The sequence below is a fragment of the Mastigoproctus giganteus genome, chromosome 4 (assembly GCF_048544385.1).
Source record: "Mastigoproctus giganteus isolate SK-2022 chromosome 4, ASM4854438v1, whole genome shotgun sequence".
NCBI classification, from domain to species: Eukaryota; Metazoa; Arthropoda; class Arachnida; order Uropygi; family Thelyphonidae; genus Mastigoproctus; species Mastigoproctus giganteus.
Window position 1 is genome coordinate 57187605 of NC_143578.1, and position 17443 is coordinate 57205047.

Here is a 17443-nt window from a genome sequence, read left to right on the forward strand (position 1 = left end):
TTTGCAGGTGTGCATCAAAATTTATGCGATTATGGGTCATTTAGAGGTAACAGGAGTAGTGCGGGCAGACCACGTTTGACGTGAACTCCCACCATGGAAGAAAGTGTGTTGAATGCCGTCCAGAATAATCCTACTACCAGCACACGTGTGCTGGTAATCCTACTACCAGCACACGTGCCATTGCCTCTGCCTTAGGAGTGTCTCGTTGCAGTGTACAACGTGTCTGGCACGACGATTCCTTACATCCCTTTCATCTCCAAAGGGTTCAGTTACTGCTCCCCCCACTGCACGTGTGGCTTTTGCACAGTGGTTTCTCCAAGAAAGTGTTCAAGGTTTGAATTTTCCAGCTTATGTTTTGTTCATGGATGAGGCTTATTCAATCAGCACAATGCTCATGTGTGGGCTCACAATAACCCACACACGGTGTGCACCCCCATGCGGCACAACATCACTTCGCAAGAAATGTGTGGGAAGGTATAGTCGGTGATTGCATAGTCGGCCCATACCTTAGCATTAGCATTAGTAGAGGCATATGATGCAAGAAAGCAAGCTTATTCAGCATCAGCCAAAAAAAAAAAAAAAAAACACACCACTCCCATTTCGCCCCTCCATTCGCTCAAAATACCTGTCCAGTTGAGCCTTAAATTTGTTTAGGCTATCAACTTCAACCTGTTACCATTCCGCATGAACTCCACTAAATATCGGGTCTTTCTTGAACAAGTTCTACCAGGGTTACTTGACAATGTTCCAGCAAATGTGAGACGCAACATTTGGTTTCAACGTGACAGGGCGCCTGCCCATTATGGAAGGTGTGTTTGTGACCATTTGAACAGGTGTTTTGGGCGTCGATGGATTGGCCGAGGTGGACCTGTTGCCTGGCCCCCTATGCTCACCTGATTTATCGAGCCTTGATTTCTTTCTGTGGGGTGCCCTCAAACCTATCGTGTATGAATCACCTGTGGAGACGGAAATGGATCTCGTGGCGAAACTTATCTGCGCTGCTGCTACTGTCAAAGAAACTCCAGGTGTGTTTGACCGTGTACACCATTGTTAATATTATGTCAAATAAATGTTTGCCACTAATTACTGTCTTATGTCATTTCTGCTTCTTGTGCCTCTGCTACTACTTTCCCATGACATTTCCGGTTATGGGTTCCTATGCGATTCACATTCCTTTAGATGTTACCTACCTCCCCTAAACGTTTGTACCAATATTTTTGAGACACCCTGTATTGAACAGTTGAATGGTGTAATGAAATTAATTAAAATACTGACTTGTCTGGAAAAGTGCATCAAAATCAAAATATACTATATTGCAAGAACAGTAATGATGTACTTGCTTAACTTTTAGACCAATAAACAAAACCAACCAAAAGTTAATAAGTTTAAAAATTGTATTTCAAACAGTAATGATATCTTTGTATAGAATCCAGTTATCTATCTATATCTTAAAACTGAGACGTGATAGGAAATTTCTATGATTGATTTTAAATTCTATACATAAAACTTGACCAGAAACAACCACTTATTTGCTGGAGGTAAAAATCATGTTGAGTAGTGTTATTGGTGACATGTTCATAATACAAAGCTATCTCACTGAATTTTTTTTTTTTTAATTCTGACTTGATTTTTGACAGTAATTTTACTTTGGGGCATTGAATGAAGTCAAAATAAAAAATATATATAATATTTAAAAGCATTTATATACACAGTTTTCTTTCTTTTTTTTTTTTTTACAAAATTTCAAAATTCTGAAAGGAAAAAAAAAATTGCTCCACAGGGCTGTCAGAAATTCACTATCTGTAGTAGTTCACACAAGTTTGGAAAACTCACTCATGAAAGGATTAACCAACAAGAATGCCTTGCATAAATAGAAATTCCCATATTATGATAAATATCAAGCAGTAACACATACAGGAAGGATGTTGTGGATGAGGGTCTGCCAATAAGAAAACAGGCATCAAGGGAGAACATAAGAGAATAAAGTAAGAGTGAATAAAATTTCAATTTCACATACAAATAAAAAGAGATTTTATTGTAACATATCTACACTCACTGTATTTATCTGATTTTTAATTTACTGTCTATAATATAAATCTTCCACAAATCCTCCTTGTAATCTTTAACTTTCCAATGTAGTAGTTTCAAGAAGTTGACTGCAACCTAAATGCCTGGTTCCATGTGCTATCTGAACAGCTTCATAAACAAAGAAATTACATCTTCTTAAGCAATTATATGATACAAAAGCTTTTGTTAAAATTCTGACAAATATTATTTATAAAATTCTATCATTTTATGAAAGTTTAATTACCTATTTATAAAGTTTAACTACCTATAATTTCTGAGAAGTTAGTTACCATAAAGAGAGCTTTATGGTAACTAACTTCTCAGAAATTAATCAGAAATTAAAGTATGCCATTTTTTAGCTAAATGCCTTAAGTTTTGTGACTTTACTAAATATTATAAATGGTGGCTGTTTGAGATACTAAATATTATAAATGTTGGCTGTTTGAGATATATTATCTAACTTCTCAAAAAAAGCACTCCTTAAAACCAGCCTTATCAAAGCTGCACAAACTTCATTATTAATAACACAGCTTACTGTATTTGCATTTAACCAACAAATCTGGCATAAAAAAAGATATGAATTACATGTTTAACATTATTTCATATTTGCTTTTTTGCTATTACATTATTTTTCTACTAAGGGGAATTTTCACTTAACATATTAACTGTTACTATGTTAAAGAAAAAAATTAATACATGGGGGCACCAACATTCTTTTGTTACCAAAGCCATTCAAATGAAAACAACAAAACCAATATAAAATGCCCATTATGCAAATGTGATTATAATCTTGCATCAGATCATTGAACAAAGTCAGTTGGAAACACTGAACATTCACATGACATCATCTGTTGGCAGCTGCTATGACTTTTGGTCATAGCAGCAATGGAATGCAACAATGGAAGAATTCATACAAGGAAATTTATGCATTCTGTTCGAGAAATTGCCACAGCATGCAAGTTCAGTGTTTGTTCAGCACATACTATTGTTATTGAAGGGTTTAATTTTAACACATGGTCTTGATGGATTACTTGGCATTTAACACCAGAATTGAAAGTAAGGCAACTTAATGTATGTTCCATGCTTCCTGGATTTAGCAAATACATTAAGCCCAATCATGGATTGGGCTTAACATATGTTTTATGCTTTCTGGATGCCTTCTCAGAGCATACAATGATCAAAGATGAATCCTGGATGTACTATTATGTACCAGAAAGCAAAGGCACACAGGTTAACCTCAATGGAAGGAAGTCTATACACAAACACCAACCAGGAAAATGTTACACACTGCTGTATTTAGGGTTCATAAAGAAGTTATTCTGGAACAGTGTCTGTAGAGGGGAGAAATAATGTTGAGTGAAAAATACTGAACTAATTAAAGCAAGCAACTTGGAAAAAATATCACAGTTTTCTGACCTCAGGTTTGTGCCTGCAGCATGATAATACAATAAGTGTAAAGTATGTTTAGGGTCAAGCGGCGCCAGGGGTTTCCCCCATCTCCATATAGTTTACATTGTGGGTGAACCAGTTGACTGAAAAAGCCCCAGAGATTTAAAAGTGTATGGACTTTGTATATGTGTGATGCCTTGTACCGTTGTTCATCTGGTCATTTAGCTGCCAGACCCCTACTGAGGCCCGACGTTGTCCCACTTTCGCCCCGTGGAGGCAGACCAGGTACTCATTAGTATATAGCTCACTCTGGCAGGTCCTGCCACCTAATTTCCTGAGATTTCAGTGGCTAGGACCTAAAAAAAAAAAAAAAAAAAAATCACGTACGCGTCGCGGGAAGCACTAGAAGTCCAAAATGTTGGGCAAAATTAATTTATATTGGTGATTTTAGATTGTGTGGGGCGTGTTCACATTGCTGTCAGATAGAGTGGGGTGAAGGCTGAAGACTGGGGGGCAAATAGACAGAAATATGGAGCCAAAAGGGAAGGCAACTCCAGTTTACAGTGGGGCATGCCCATGCCTCACCAGAGGGAAGAAATAGGGTGGCAGGGTGGGTGGGGAGGATAATACAATAAGTGAGATATAGGATTTGAAATTTGAAGGGTTTTTTTTTTTTTTTTTTTTTTTATGAAAACCGCAAACACGAAAGGTATCAAAACCTGTAGTACTTAGTACCGTGCATGGGTTGAAGGAGAAGTATGGGGGGAGGGGGATGCCGGAAACTTTGCTCTAGAGACTAAACATGGATTTCACCACTTCAAGCCTCCAATAAGCAAAGTGGTGGTATTTCACCGGTTGATGAAAGTCATCTACCACCTACAATATTACCTCATCATTCATATTACCAGAATTAGCTCCATATGATTATCACTTTTTCTGGCCACTAAAAGATGCACTATGAGGATGAAACTGAAACTTCTAATCAGATGAAAAGGTCAAGAGGGTGGTGTATAAATGGTTTCAGCATCAACCACAAAACTTCTCTCAAGGAATCTAAGTAGTAGTGCAACAGTGAAGGAAGAGTGTCAAACATAATAGGGGCTATACTGAAGACTGCCATACATGGCATCCTCATTTTCATTTGAATGACCTTTGTATTATGGCGGCTAACCTTAACCACCCATTCAATGAAAATTTAAAGCAAAAAAAAGGGGGGAAAAATCATCTTTCTCATGTAGTGAGGCTTTTTTTTTTTTTCTGAGAGAGAGAGAGAGGTCTCGAGCCGAAAACCCAATTATAAAACATGTCAGTTCCGGCCATGAGACAAGATAAATTTGTTTACATTTATACTGTTCATTTCTCCAATCGATATGAGCTTGTGAATTTACATGTTTTTTTTTTGTTTTTTTTTTTAAATTAAAACCTCAAATACAAAGGATATTAGAACTTATAGTACTAACATTGTATGTCAGTTGAATGCTGAGAAGACAACACAAGATACTTTGACATTAGACCTGAATTTCTGTAGATTGTAATTTTTGAGAAATACATGAGAGGGAAGATTGTTTCAGAAAACAGAAGTAGAAGAGATAAATGAGGAGATAAACCCAGTTCTGTGAGTCTCAAGTAAGACAGTAAATGAATGGAATGCTGACTGGTGGAGGCAAGTGTTCAGACTGGTTTGGAAGAGAGTGGGAGAATTACAACTGCAATTCAGTAGAACAGTGCCCATAGACATATCAGTTCCCATGGAAGTATCCAAAGAAAAGGCAGACAACAGAAATTAAATGTCTATGAAAATTTGTAAGAGATGGGTCATTAATTAATCTGACTGCTCTATTGTGGATAGAGTCAAGAAGCTTGAGAGAGGTTTTGGGTACACGACCCCAGATGTTGGAACAACATTCCATGGTAGGGGTGGATTTGAAATTGCACACATTGATTTAGAAGAAAAGTAACTAAAAGAGCAAAAAGAGAAAACAGATTTTTTTTTTATGCAGATGTGATGTGCTTTTTTTTTTTTTTTTTTGATGTTTGTTATTTGGTTTTTAGGAGCATTAGCAACTAAGGCCATATTTCCCACAGATATGTGGTGGTCATTCCCTGACCTTTCCGCATCCTCCGTATTTGATGGTTACGAGCTCGAACCCCGGTCTAATCAAGAAGCGTGTGCTACGCACTGCTGCTGCTCCTGCCCACCTGGCTATGGAGGCACCTTTTTTTTTTTTTTTTTGACTTGCTTATATCAAGAGAATTGAAGTCAGGGTAATCTCTAATAGAGGTATGTGATCTTGTCTAGAAATTCAAGTCTCATCAAAGATGAATATAGGAGCAGTAAACTCTTTCACAAGAAATAAGGCAGGACTGAGTTTTGGGAATGAAGTTAACTAAGTCATGTCCCATTGGAGAATTGCCGGTAGATAAGCATTTAAGAAATTCTGACTGTTTGTGTAGAGCAAGATTTCTCAAACTGGAAGGTGGAATATAGTGTGCTATCATAAGAACCATGGTAAACAATCAGAGAGAAAACTGGATATCCAATTGCAAAAAACAACTGGCATGCCATAAGATGAGAGTGTGTTTAGAAGACCTTTATGCTTGATTGATTTTGGTTTTTACAGCACATAAACCACTAAGGCTATGATATGCCAACCCAGACCTTTATGCCAAACACAATGAAAAACCTTAGAAATGTCAAGGGCAACTGCTTCGGTTTTACAAAATTTTTCCAAAGAATTTCTCCAAAGATGAGTAACATAAGCAAACATATTGCTTATGTTACTCATCAGTGGTTCGACACTGATGGAATCCATATGGTTATCATTAATCAGAAAGTTTCAAGATAGTCTAGATGTTGGTGACTGATGGATTTCCCCATTGCTTTGGAAGGAGTAGAGGTAGGTACAATTGGGCAATAAATGGAAGGGAGGGTTTTGGCACCCTTTTACAAACTGGCTAGGCATGAGCAATTTCTAAGCAGAAGAAAAAACACCAGTGGAATAAGAAAGTGTAAAAAGGTGACAGAGAGGAGAAGAAGAAAGCTCAGGACACAGGTTTTGAGAATAAGTTAAGAGGTGCCATCAGGACGTGGAGCTTTCTTGGCATTAAGATTGTTCAGGATTCTCCTAATATCACTGTCAGAAGATTGTGGAAGGCACTGAGTAAAGCATGTTGGATATGAAAGAAGGTGGTTTACCAAGGTCACTGATACAAGGGTTAGAAGCAAAACAGATGCTATTAAGTCACCTCTATCTTTAGCTGAGGAAGCAATCGAACTACCAGGTTGTAACAGAAGTGGGAGTAGCATTAGTAGAGGCATATGATGCAAGAAAGCAAGCTTATGCAGCCTCAGCCAAAAAAAAAAACCCGCTCCCATTTCACCCCTCCGTTCGTTCCATATACCTGTCCAGCTCAGCCATAAATTTATTTAGGCTATCAACTTCCACAACAAAGGATGGAAGTCTGTTCCACCAACCAACTACCCGCTGGCTAAAGGCAAACTTCAGCACATCTATCCTACATCTGTATTGATGGACAGAAGTTGCAGCAAATAGCTTTGGCAAGAGACCAGAATGTTTGACAACCACTTGGTCAAGAATAAAGTTTTCTACTCTTAGCCTGTTCAAAACTGAGTTTGGACTGACTAATAACTGTTTTTGTCTGAGCTTTAGTGTAGGCAGAAAACTGACATTTGGATACCAGCCAACTGCAATATACTCAATTGCAGGTTATAAATAATAATTATGTTAACTTGCAGGAAAGAATATTTGAGTTTCCTCCAGGGCTCTACTTACTTGAAACATCCATATGATACAATGGCCAGTGAGAAAAATAAGCCATTTCTCAGAATGCAAACTCATAAACAATATGTGAAACGTTTTGATGGGTAAGCATCTGTGATAAGCATAAACCAAAAAGTAGTAATATGCAGAAAAAAGATTTTACAGACTTTTACTAAGGTAATACCATTTTTATTTAAAAACTTTTTCCAATATAAAAGTTAATATGAATATAACCATAAATTGAGAATTTAGTTGGATTTAAATTTTTATAAAATTTTAAAATTTTCTCTTTGTTATACGAGTTTGTTTCTTATCTATATGAAATATTGCACTTTATTATAGTTACATTACTGAATTTTTAAAATCTCTCCTATAGTTCTCCCTCTAGAATACAATGGCAATGAAAAGACATGTTCAATAAAGCAGCACAATTATCTATTAAATAGTTTCACATAATTGCAGGATAATATCATATTTGGGTTCTCCAGGTCACCTACTGGAAAAGACCATATGTTTAAATGTTTGAACCATCTATTATCTCACAAAACTCAAAAAAAATAAACAGTGCATGATATGGCAGGTGAATCTCAAAGGCTGTTTATACAAAAAGCTCGAGATGCAAATGTTATATCTCAGAATGGCTAATGTGTTGATGCAGAGGATGATCAGTATTCAATGCATCTTGAAAGGTCGATGATAAACTAATTTCTTGGGATTTGTTGTGAGGTGATTGTTTTAATTATTTTTATAATTTACACTGTAACTTGCAAGGTTTAATCAAAACATTCACTGAATGTTGCAAAAAATCAATTTTATTCAATGATAAATATTTATATTACTAATATTCTTCAATATAAACTTGTTCTGAAACCATACACTTCCTCCACAACTAATAATCAAAACAAACATTTCTGGGTGTCTTTTTTTGCAAATGCTTTTAGGTGGTCCATTGTGTTTGAATGAATTTCTTGAATCAACTCAAATATTTTCTTTTCATGTGCCATTTTAATTTTGGAAACAGCCAAATGTCACATGGCACCAAATATTTTTGCACCACTTCTACTTAAGTCCCATCCCATCCTTAGAGAAGCAGTTAACAAGCGCAGAGCATGTTGAGAAAAATTTACCCCATGGTCAATGCACAATCTCTCCAGGATAGAAGTGACTGAAAAGGCCTGAGACAAACTCCCTCCTATCATACCTGGATAAAATTCCAAACACTCTCACATTAAGTTCAAACCCATGCCTTTTTCTCAGCATCACATCGTAACTTAAAACTTATATTTAATATTGTTTGTATCAACATATATACAGTAGGGCCCCACTTTTGGGCGTTCCGCTAATACGGCGGTTTTCAATTATATCCATGTTTATTATGTTTAGCACTTGTTCCGTTTTTTCGGCATGACACGCTCAGGCCCAGTCCAAGAAGGGAGTCAAGCGCTATTTTAGCATCGGTGATTCAGTCTGTTGACAGCACATGGTGTAAACATGTTATTAGGCTTTTATATGCATTTGCAAGTGAAAAAAAAAAAGTTCCACTATTTGGCGATTCTCACCTTTGACAGTGGTCTGGAACCTAACCCACTGTATGAGTGGGGCCCTATTGTAATAATATCATCCTTTGTTCCCTTAAAATATATTTGCAAAATGGCCTCAAGTAGAGTGAGTAAACATATTCAGTTCTTGAATTCCCTGCTTATATTTCTGTAATATAACCTGGAAATAATATAACCATATAATGGGAATTCACATAATGACACTAACCACTCTTCGAATCCAATGTTTACATTACTGAAAATGATACAAATAGTTAATATCATTTTATTTCAGTTATTAGAAGTGGCAAATTAAGCAATAAAGCAAGTTTCTACAAAATCAGGCAAAAAATATCTATCCTTCCTAAGTTTAAAAATTTATATCCCCTTGTGTGTCGTATGAGCAAGAGGTAAGGATGCCATCAGCATTTAGCTTACTCATTCCATTCAGAGCCTTAAATACCTCAATCAGATCTCCCCTTATGCAGTTCATGTCTTACCCCTTATGCAGTTCATGTCTTCATGAACTGCATAAGGGGTAATTGAGTGGGAAAACTTCATCTCTGACTGTACAATTATGCCCAAAGGTCTTTTTCATTCTCCACTACCTTCAGTGTAACACACACACACACACACACACACACACACACTTGGTATGTTATGTTATTCTGGTATTACTGCTCATATACAGTACCTTGCATTTCTCAATGTTAAACTCAAAGTGCCACTTCTCAGCCCATCAGCCTAATGTTTATAGATATTGTTGCAGTAGAATACTTTGACTACTGGAATTAACTACCTTGCCAACCTTTGTATCATTTGCAAACATAGACATTAAGCTTGATATGCCTTCATCAATATCATTAATAAATACTGAAAAAAAAAAACATTGGGCCCAGCACTGAACCATGAGGAACTCTGTTAATAACATCAGTTCAAGAAAAACAGTGCTCCTCGACATCCATTGTCTTCTCCTGCTCAACCATCCCTTTACCCATAGCAGTAATTTAATTCTAATATCACACTGCTACAATTCGTACAACAGTCAAAAGTAAAACAGTATCAAAAGCTTCTCTGAAATCTAGTATATTATGTCAAAATTATTTTTTGCACCTAGCCCCTTTGTTGCTGCCATAGCATCCAATCAGATTGATCAGACAATATCACCTGTTAAAAAATTCATGCTGTGACTGCCCTATAATGGCATTTCTTTCTAGATGGTCCTGCATTACTTCTTCAATCAGCAAGTCCATTATATTAACATAGCCAGGTAACTTTAGTAATGTTAATAACATGAATATTTAAAAGAATTTATGCACAATTCTCATTCTTATGATTTTTTAAAATCATAAAAATGTGGTGGAAAATGAAAAAGACCTAGGGATGATGTATAATCTAATGTGAAGGTCTCTGAACAGTGTAGGTAGGCTGCTAAGATAGCTCATGGGTTTCGTCAATGATATGTAAGAATTTTGGCAGTGGGACCAATAAGTGATTTTCCAGTTGTATAAGGCAATGATTAGGCTGTACTTGAGGATGGGTGATTTAGGTTGTGCATTTCATCCCTAATTGGCCTTTTAAGTCAGTGTACTCGACGAGTCGACTGGAAACGTCAACCTCTAACTAAACATATTTCAATGCTTATGAAGTTGATGCATTTGCAATAGATCTGTGTTCATTTTCTAACTATAATTTACTGATGAGAATACTTTACCGGCCTGACTGCAATTTATTGATAAGAATAGTTCGTTGGTGTGGAATTCAGCTTTCCGGGTAATATTTCATTTATTAAAAAGACTGTTCTTTCTCAGACTGGACATTACATTGAAATTGTATGCACTGACGGCAATTTCTCACTAAGGTACTTTCCGTAGCAGAGACTACAAATTCATTTTATATGAACTGCAGCTCTTCAATGTCTTATAATTGTGCGGGAACATGAAGTGCAGAACTTAAATATCTTGTAATGGAACAGGAATTAGTGATGCAAGGCTGTAAATATCTGTACAGTATTGTGATTAGTGGTGGGGATGCCAGGTACAATAAATAAATTTTTAAAAATATGTACCTTGAGTACTGCATACTGGTCCACAAGCCTCATTTTAGAAAGGTTGTATATCAGTTGAAAATTCTGCAAAGAAGAGCAACATGATTAATCTGAAGCACAAAAGAGCATTCTTGCCAAGAAAGTATTAGTATTAGTAATGGCCGCATGGTGCAAGAAAGCCTATGGCTTATGCTGCAACAGCCAAAAAAAAAAAAAAAAAAAGAACGAATAAAACAAAGATAAAAATAAAGACTTGGAAACTAGTATTTGGAAACTAGGCATCTGCAAGGAGACCTGATTGACATGTTTAAGGATTTAAATGGATTGAGTAAACTAAATGCTGAGGATATCCTCTTTCTTGGATGATGCATGCATATAAGAGGATTAAATTTAAATTGGAAAATGATGGTTGCAGAACAGATGTACAAAAATTTGCTTTCAGCCAGGGATTAACTGATTGTCGGAAGAAACTTTTTTTTTTTTCCATCTGGCAATGTGAAAGTGCATAGTTTGAATAAATTTAAGGAAGCATTAAGACAAATTATTAGAGATGGACAAATGATGACAGCAGTTTGGTTTTCTTCTGGTGTATAATTTTTTTGCTATACTTTGGTGTATGCTGTACAAGCTTGTTCCATACTAATGCTAAATATCAGTTTCAAATAACTTTTGGTTAGTGCCATGATGGAGGGGACACTGTGATCTGTGGATGTTCAACTGTGCTATTTTAATGATTAATTTAATATTATTATATAATATTTGGTTTCAAATGTTTTTAACAGATTTTACATAAAGGGTGTTTCAAACAAACTTGTACAAGCAAATAAGTGCAAAGCTGTTTATTTTATGAAAAAATAAATCAGTCAACTATTGAGTGCCGGGCACTCAGGATGAAGGGTCCATAGTCACAAATGGTCATTAGTGTAGTATCTCAAATAGAGAGCTTTATGGTAACTGAAAAAAGTTTCTAGTACCCCGACTTGGCCTAAAACTGAAGAACTAACGAAAATGTTAGTCTATTTGAGTCTTCTCCAGTTCTTGTGAATGACAAGGGTGGGAGAAGTGACTCTGACTTCTTCCTGGAGAAGTGATTAAAGTCTTGGCGGAGAAGCGACTGGCAGGTGAGGGCCGTGAAACTCTCCGCATAGGTGCCTCCCCACCACCACCGCATCAACACTGGCTCTCTGAATACCTCCTTGATGGGATAACTCCAGCTTTGAAAATTGTTAAAAAATAGTTCTCATCGCAAAATTTATAAATGACCTTTATAGAATTATTAACTAACTATTTAGCAACCTTTCTGTCACCAAAAGGAGAGTTACTCAGTACAAAAAAGCATACTATCCAAGTGCAATAAAAAATTGTTTTTTTTTTTATTTTAATACAAAAAGTAAATGATAGATTTCAATGTGTTATTCAATAAGCATTGAATAACACATAACTAATGTGATTTTTAAATTTTTAGCTCCATTAGCAATGAAAATAGAGAGGGGGATGCGAAAATTACTCACATTTTCCTGTCTTCTGCCGCCATTTTTAATTTTAAACCTACTCGTTGAGCTATTTCCAACAGTGTATAATAAGCTATAGGTTGTTGGCAACATTTTTGTTCCCCCACATTTTACCCCCCCATTTCTCAGACAAATTTTTGTCAACAACGATCAATATGGCATTATGTTGGCCCATATGACGTAAAAACCCATGCAAAATTTCAAGTCAATAGGTTGAGTCGTTCCACAGAAACAATGCTGTGTCAGATGGATGGATAGACAGACAACAGAGTGACATTGTAAGGTTCCTTTGTTAGACTACAGACCCTAAAAAGCATCAATGGGAAAACTGTTCAGATAATAAAAATTATTTCTGATAAAAAAGTTTGGCCTGAGTCTGCACTACTTTTACTGACTGTACTGGCACAAAAAAAAAAAAAAAAAATTGTCAAAATATCAAAATTAAAAATATAGGAAAAAAAGAAAGCCTATGAGGGAACTGTGTACTAGGATCTACTTTTCAAAATACAAATTAAACCATTTAGCAAATATAATAAGATTAAATATGTTATTAATGACCAAAAAAAATACCATACAAGTAGATTGCATTAAAGAGAATAATAGGCAATAAAATTTCAGTAGTTCATATTTATGCAACAGATTTGTAGGTTATTTTTAAACGTAAAATGCTTATACTATTAGCCAAATGGTTTCAAATGTATTTTGATAAGTGGATCATAATGCACAAAACTCTTTACTGGCTTTTTTCTCTACTATAACACACAACTGTTTACTGACTTTTTTTTCTTCACTATCTGCCCTTTTTGGATTCTAACAAATTTACTGTTCTCCAGTGAAAACCCAGTATAACTGCCTTTTTATCTAAGTTTATATGAAATATCCTTTGTGTATTCTATTCCAGGTGATTAAGGCAAAAGAGACCATAGAAACAAACCAAAACAAATATACAGTACTAGCCGACAGCCATTTTTTTCCCACCAATGCAGATGATATAATGAGATCCTCTCTAACAATCTTACAAGTAAATATCTCAATCTGACAAGAAAGCATAAAAAGCTGGTGGATATGACATTGAGGTTATGGGACTAAGTACCTGAAAGCTTCAATAGACAGTTATTACAGATCAGAATAATATTTAGAAGGTACAAGCAAATAATACTTGGATAATATTTTACTTAGTTTTTCAATAATTTCCTTATTTTTGTCCACTTTCTTATATATGCAATACCACTGCTAGTCATTTATAAAACATAATTGGCTTGAATAACATTAGCTTGTACAGAAATAGATTAATCCCTTGATAAAATACCTGTCCGTCCTTTCTTGTCTTGGGTGATTGGGTCAACATTTAGCTGAAGCAGCTCCTTTATGACATTCACATGTCCTTCCTGGAAAAATATTCAATGTTTAACTGAAATCACTGTTTGCTTTTTAGAAGAGGTAGATAGAAGATGTTCTGATAATGAGTTTATTATTGACCATATGCATATGTCGCAACAAGCCAATTTGACCTGACAAGAAAAAATAAAAAACACACACACGACAACATACATAAATTCATAATATGAACCAGGGCTATAATGCTCAAAACGTTCTACGTTGATATCAATATTTGTAAAAGAATAAGAGAAGTTTACCTCAATACGATACGTAGAACACTTTCATACGGAAGTGTTCTACGTATCATATTCTCCAGAAATTAAAACAAAAACTATTAAAAAATCAAAAATCTTACATTACAGTAAGAAATAATTAACAATAATTAAAAATCAAATGAACACAAGTAAAAATTAAGTAAAAAATTGCAAAACAATTTTCCTTCCTGAAGCTGACAATGCTTTCCAACCATATGTTGTGATCACAGAAATGAAAATTACCAAATAGGGGTGAGCATGGAACTTAAATAGGGATTATCTGTCTTCGCACATGTGCATAAAGGACCATGAGTCAGAGATTGGATATTGCTGGTGAACATTAACAGAATTCTCATGTAATTTAATTTCGACGGTTTCTGTTAATAGTCTCTTATAATTACATTGGACACTAAGTATTTTGGAATCATTAAATAAAATAGTATGTTTTTCATTAACAGCATGAAAGGCTAATTCTGACGCTGCTGAACGAGAAACACGAACTGAGGCCGCTGGGTGATTAACACAAAAATTCAGAGGAAACCGCGTAGAACCTTGATAAGACGAGTTGCAATTACTGCAAGAAATGTTGCATACAGTTCGCAAAACAAATCATTTATTTGTTTTGCAAACGAGGAAAGGACTGAGTGATTGTTCAGTATAGCATGTAATTTCTATTGGCCTGGCTACAATTTTAAATTCGGTATCTTTAAAGAATCTGTTAAGTTGTTTGTGCTACTGTTCAACATATGGGACAGAAATAAAGTATTTTTTGATATTACTATTGTTGGTTGGTGTATTTTTTTGTACTCTATCCTTAGCTTGTACCCTAATTCTGTCTATTGTAGCAAGTGGGTAACCCCTGTTTAAGAATCTGCTGGTTAATATTTGTATTTCTGATCCCAAAGCAGATTCCGTCGTTTAATATTTATAAGCATTGAGAAATTGATTAAAGATAAGGTCAATTAGGTTAGCTTATAGCTAAAATATCAATTAGGTTAGCTTATAGCAAACACCGGTATGCTTCTGCATTATAATAGCTATCACCCGTTCACCTATAAAAGACCGATCATCTTTAATCAATTTCTCAATGCTTATAAATATTCGACGGAATTAATTATACGAAGCTTAATTATACAAAGCTTCCTATTAAGGAAATTTTTCACTTAATTAAACCCTTAGTTGAAGCCAAGTATATCACCTTTTGAGACAAAGTATACAAACAAATTTTTGGTTTGCCAATGAGATTAAGCCTGAGCGGCCTAATATCGGAGATCTATCTCTCAACGATTGAACATATACATTTGATGCCTTTTCTACTCCGTATCACATACTAAGGGAGATATTTAGACAATGTTCTAGTCATTACCGATAGTAGCACTATCCAAGACATTTTTATGTTCTTTTAATAATATTCATTCCAGACTAAAGTTTACATTGGAGAGGGAGAATATGGATACTAAGTCATTAAATTTTCTAAATTTAACACTTACTCGGGATGCAAATAAAATCCAATTTAACATCTATCGAAAACCTACAAACACCAGTATGCTTCTACATTATAACAGCTATCACCCGTTCACCTACAAAAGATCGATTATCTTTAATCAATTTCTAAATGCCTATAAATATTCAATGACGAAATCTGCTTTGGGCTTTTTTGATATTACAATAGTAATATCAAAAAATACTTTATTTCTGTCCCATATGTTGAACAGTGGCACAAACAGCTTAACAGATTCTTTAAAGATACCGAATTTAAAATTGTGGCCAGGCCAATATGGAAATTACACACTATACTGAACAATCGCTCAGTCCTTTTCTCATTTGCAACACAAATAAATGACCTTGTATATGACATTTCTTGCGGTGATTGCAACTCATCTTATTAGGGTTCTATGTGGTTTCCTCTGAATTTTCACGTTAATCAACACGCGGCCTCAGTTCGTGCTTCTTGTTCAGCAGCGTCAGAATTAGCCTTTCATGCCATTAATGAAAAACATACTTTTTTATTTAATGAGGCCAAAATACTTAGTGTCCAACGTAATTATATGAAACTATTAATTGCAGAAACCATCAAAATTAAATTACCGTATTTCCCCATGTATAAGACGCACCTTTTTTCGAAAAATTTTGGGGTCAAAAAACTGGGTGCGTCTTATACAATGGTTATAGATTTTTTTACTTGCATTTCCCGCTTTTTCGCACTTGTTGTCTTTGCGCTCATTGTTTTGCACTTGTTACCGGTATATTAGGTTACGTTTTGCCACGTTCTGCCCAGAAATGGCTCAGAAAAGATTTTCATACAGTGCTAAATTCAAGTTATGAGGAGTTGTACGAATTTTATGATGAATAAAACTTGAGTTCAATAACTTTATGTAATACATTTTTTTTCAAATTTCGGGCCCCAAAATTAAGGTGCGTCTTATACATGGGGAAATATGGTACATGAAAACTCTGTTAATGTTCGCTGACCATATCTAATCTCCGACTCGTGGTCCTTTACATGCATGCATGAAGACAAATAATCCCTACTTAAGAATCTCACCCCTATTTGGTAATTTTCATTCCTGTGATCACAACATATGGTCAAAAAGCATTGTCAGCTTCAGGAAGGAAAATCGTTTTGCAATTTTTTTCAAGTTAAATTCATTTTTTACTTACTTTTTAATTGTGTTAAATTGATTTTTAATTGTGCTCATTTGATTTTTAATTATTGTTAATTATTTCTTACTATAATGTAAGATTTTCAATTTTTTAATTGTTTTCGTTATAATTTCTGGAGAGTATCATATGGAAGTGTTCTGTATATCATATTGAGGTAAACTTCTCTTATTCTTTTACAAATAAATTCATAAATAAATAAATCACTGGTCTAAGTTTCTACCTTCATGGACATGGAAGAATACATGCTTCCCATTCGGTACTTAGTACATTCACACATTTTTCATTGTCCTGCTTCCCCTCTCACGTAAGTATGTAAATTATTTCTGTTACTTGCTCAAAATCTTAAAAGTTTTTGGAATTTTGTTAAAATTACCCTTCAGCCATGACATCAAAGTGTAAGAATGATTTTAACAAGGGCAGTAACAGTAAAGTTAAGAGGAAGAAGTCTGCAATTACCCTTGAAAAAAGTTAAAAATTATTAGAAAACACGAAGGTGAACAACAAACATTGTCAGCCATTGCACTTGAAATGGAGCATCTTGTATCAACTGTAATAGGCACCTCCCTAAATCCAAGGATGCTCTCATAATTATAACTAATTATAACTCCAGGTGCCTTTTTTATGTGTAGCTTCAACAGTTTCTCATCCACTTTCCATTCAGTTATCCCAAAATCATTTAGCTCTCCATTAAAGTATGATAAACTTCTGGCATCCTCTCTCCTAAAGAATTCCTCATTTGCAAATGTAGATGCAAAATACCTATTCAATTTCTTAGCAACCTGAGCAGGGTCATTAACAGATAGCCCATTGA

At 35.1% G+C, this 17443-nt stretch overlaps 1 protein-coding gene across 3 annotated transcripts in view; it reads right to left on the minus strand.

Annotated features, from left to right (window-relative positions):
• Positions 1 to 2064: 2064 nt before the first annotated feature.
• The window catches only part of LOC150086746 (uncharacterized), a 105923-nt gene continuing 90544 nt past the window's right edge, over positions 2065 to 17443 (minus strand). For 2 of the 3 annotated variants that reach the window (XM_090371552.1, XM_090371554.1), the window contains exons 8-9: positions 13644 to 13722; positions 2065 to 2196 (exon numbers count right to left, since the gene is read on the minus strand). In XM_090371552.1, the coding sequence (XP_090227678.1) occupies positions 2123 to 2196; positions 13644 to 13722 (153 nt within the window). In that variant the 3' untranslated portion in view covers positions 2065 to 2122. The remainder of the gene's footprint in view (positions 2197 to 13643; positions 13723 to 17443) is intronic. The other variant, XM_090371555.1, reaches the window with a different exon arrangement.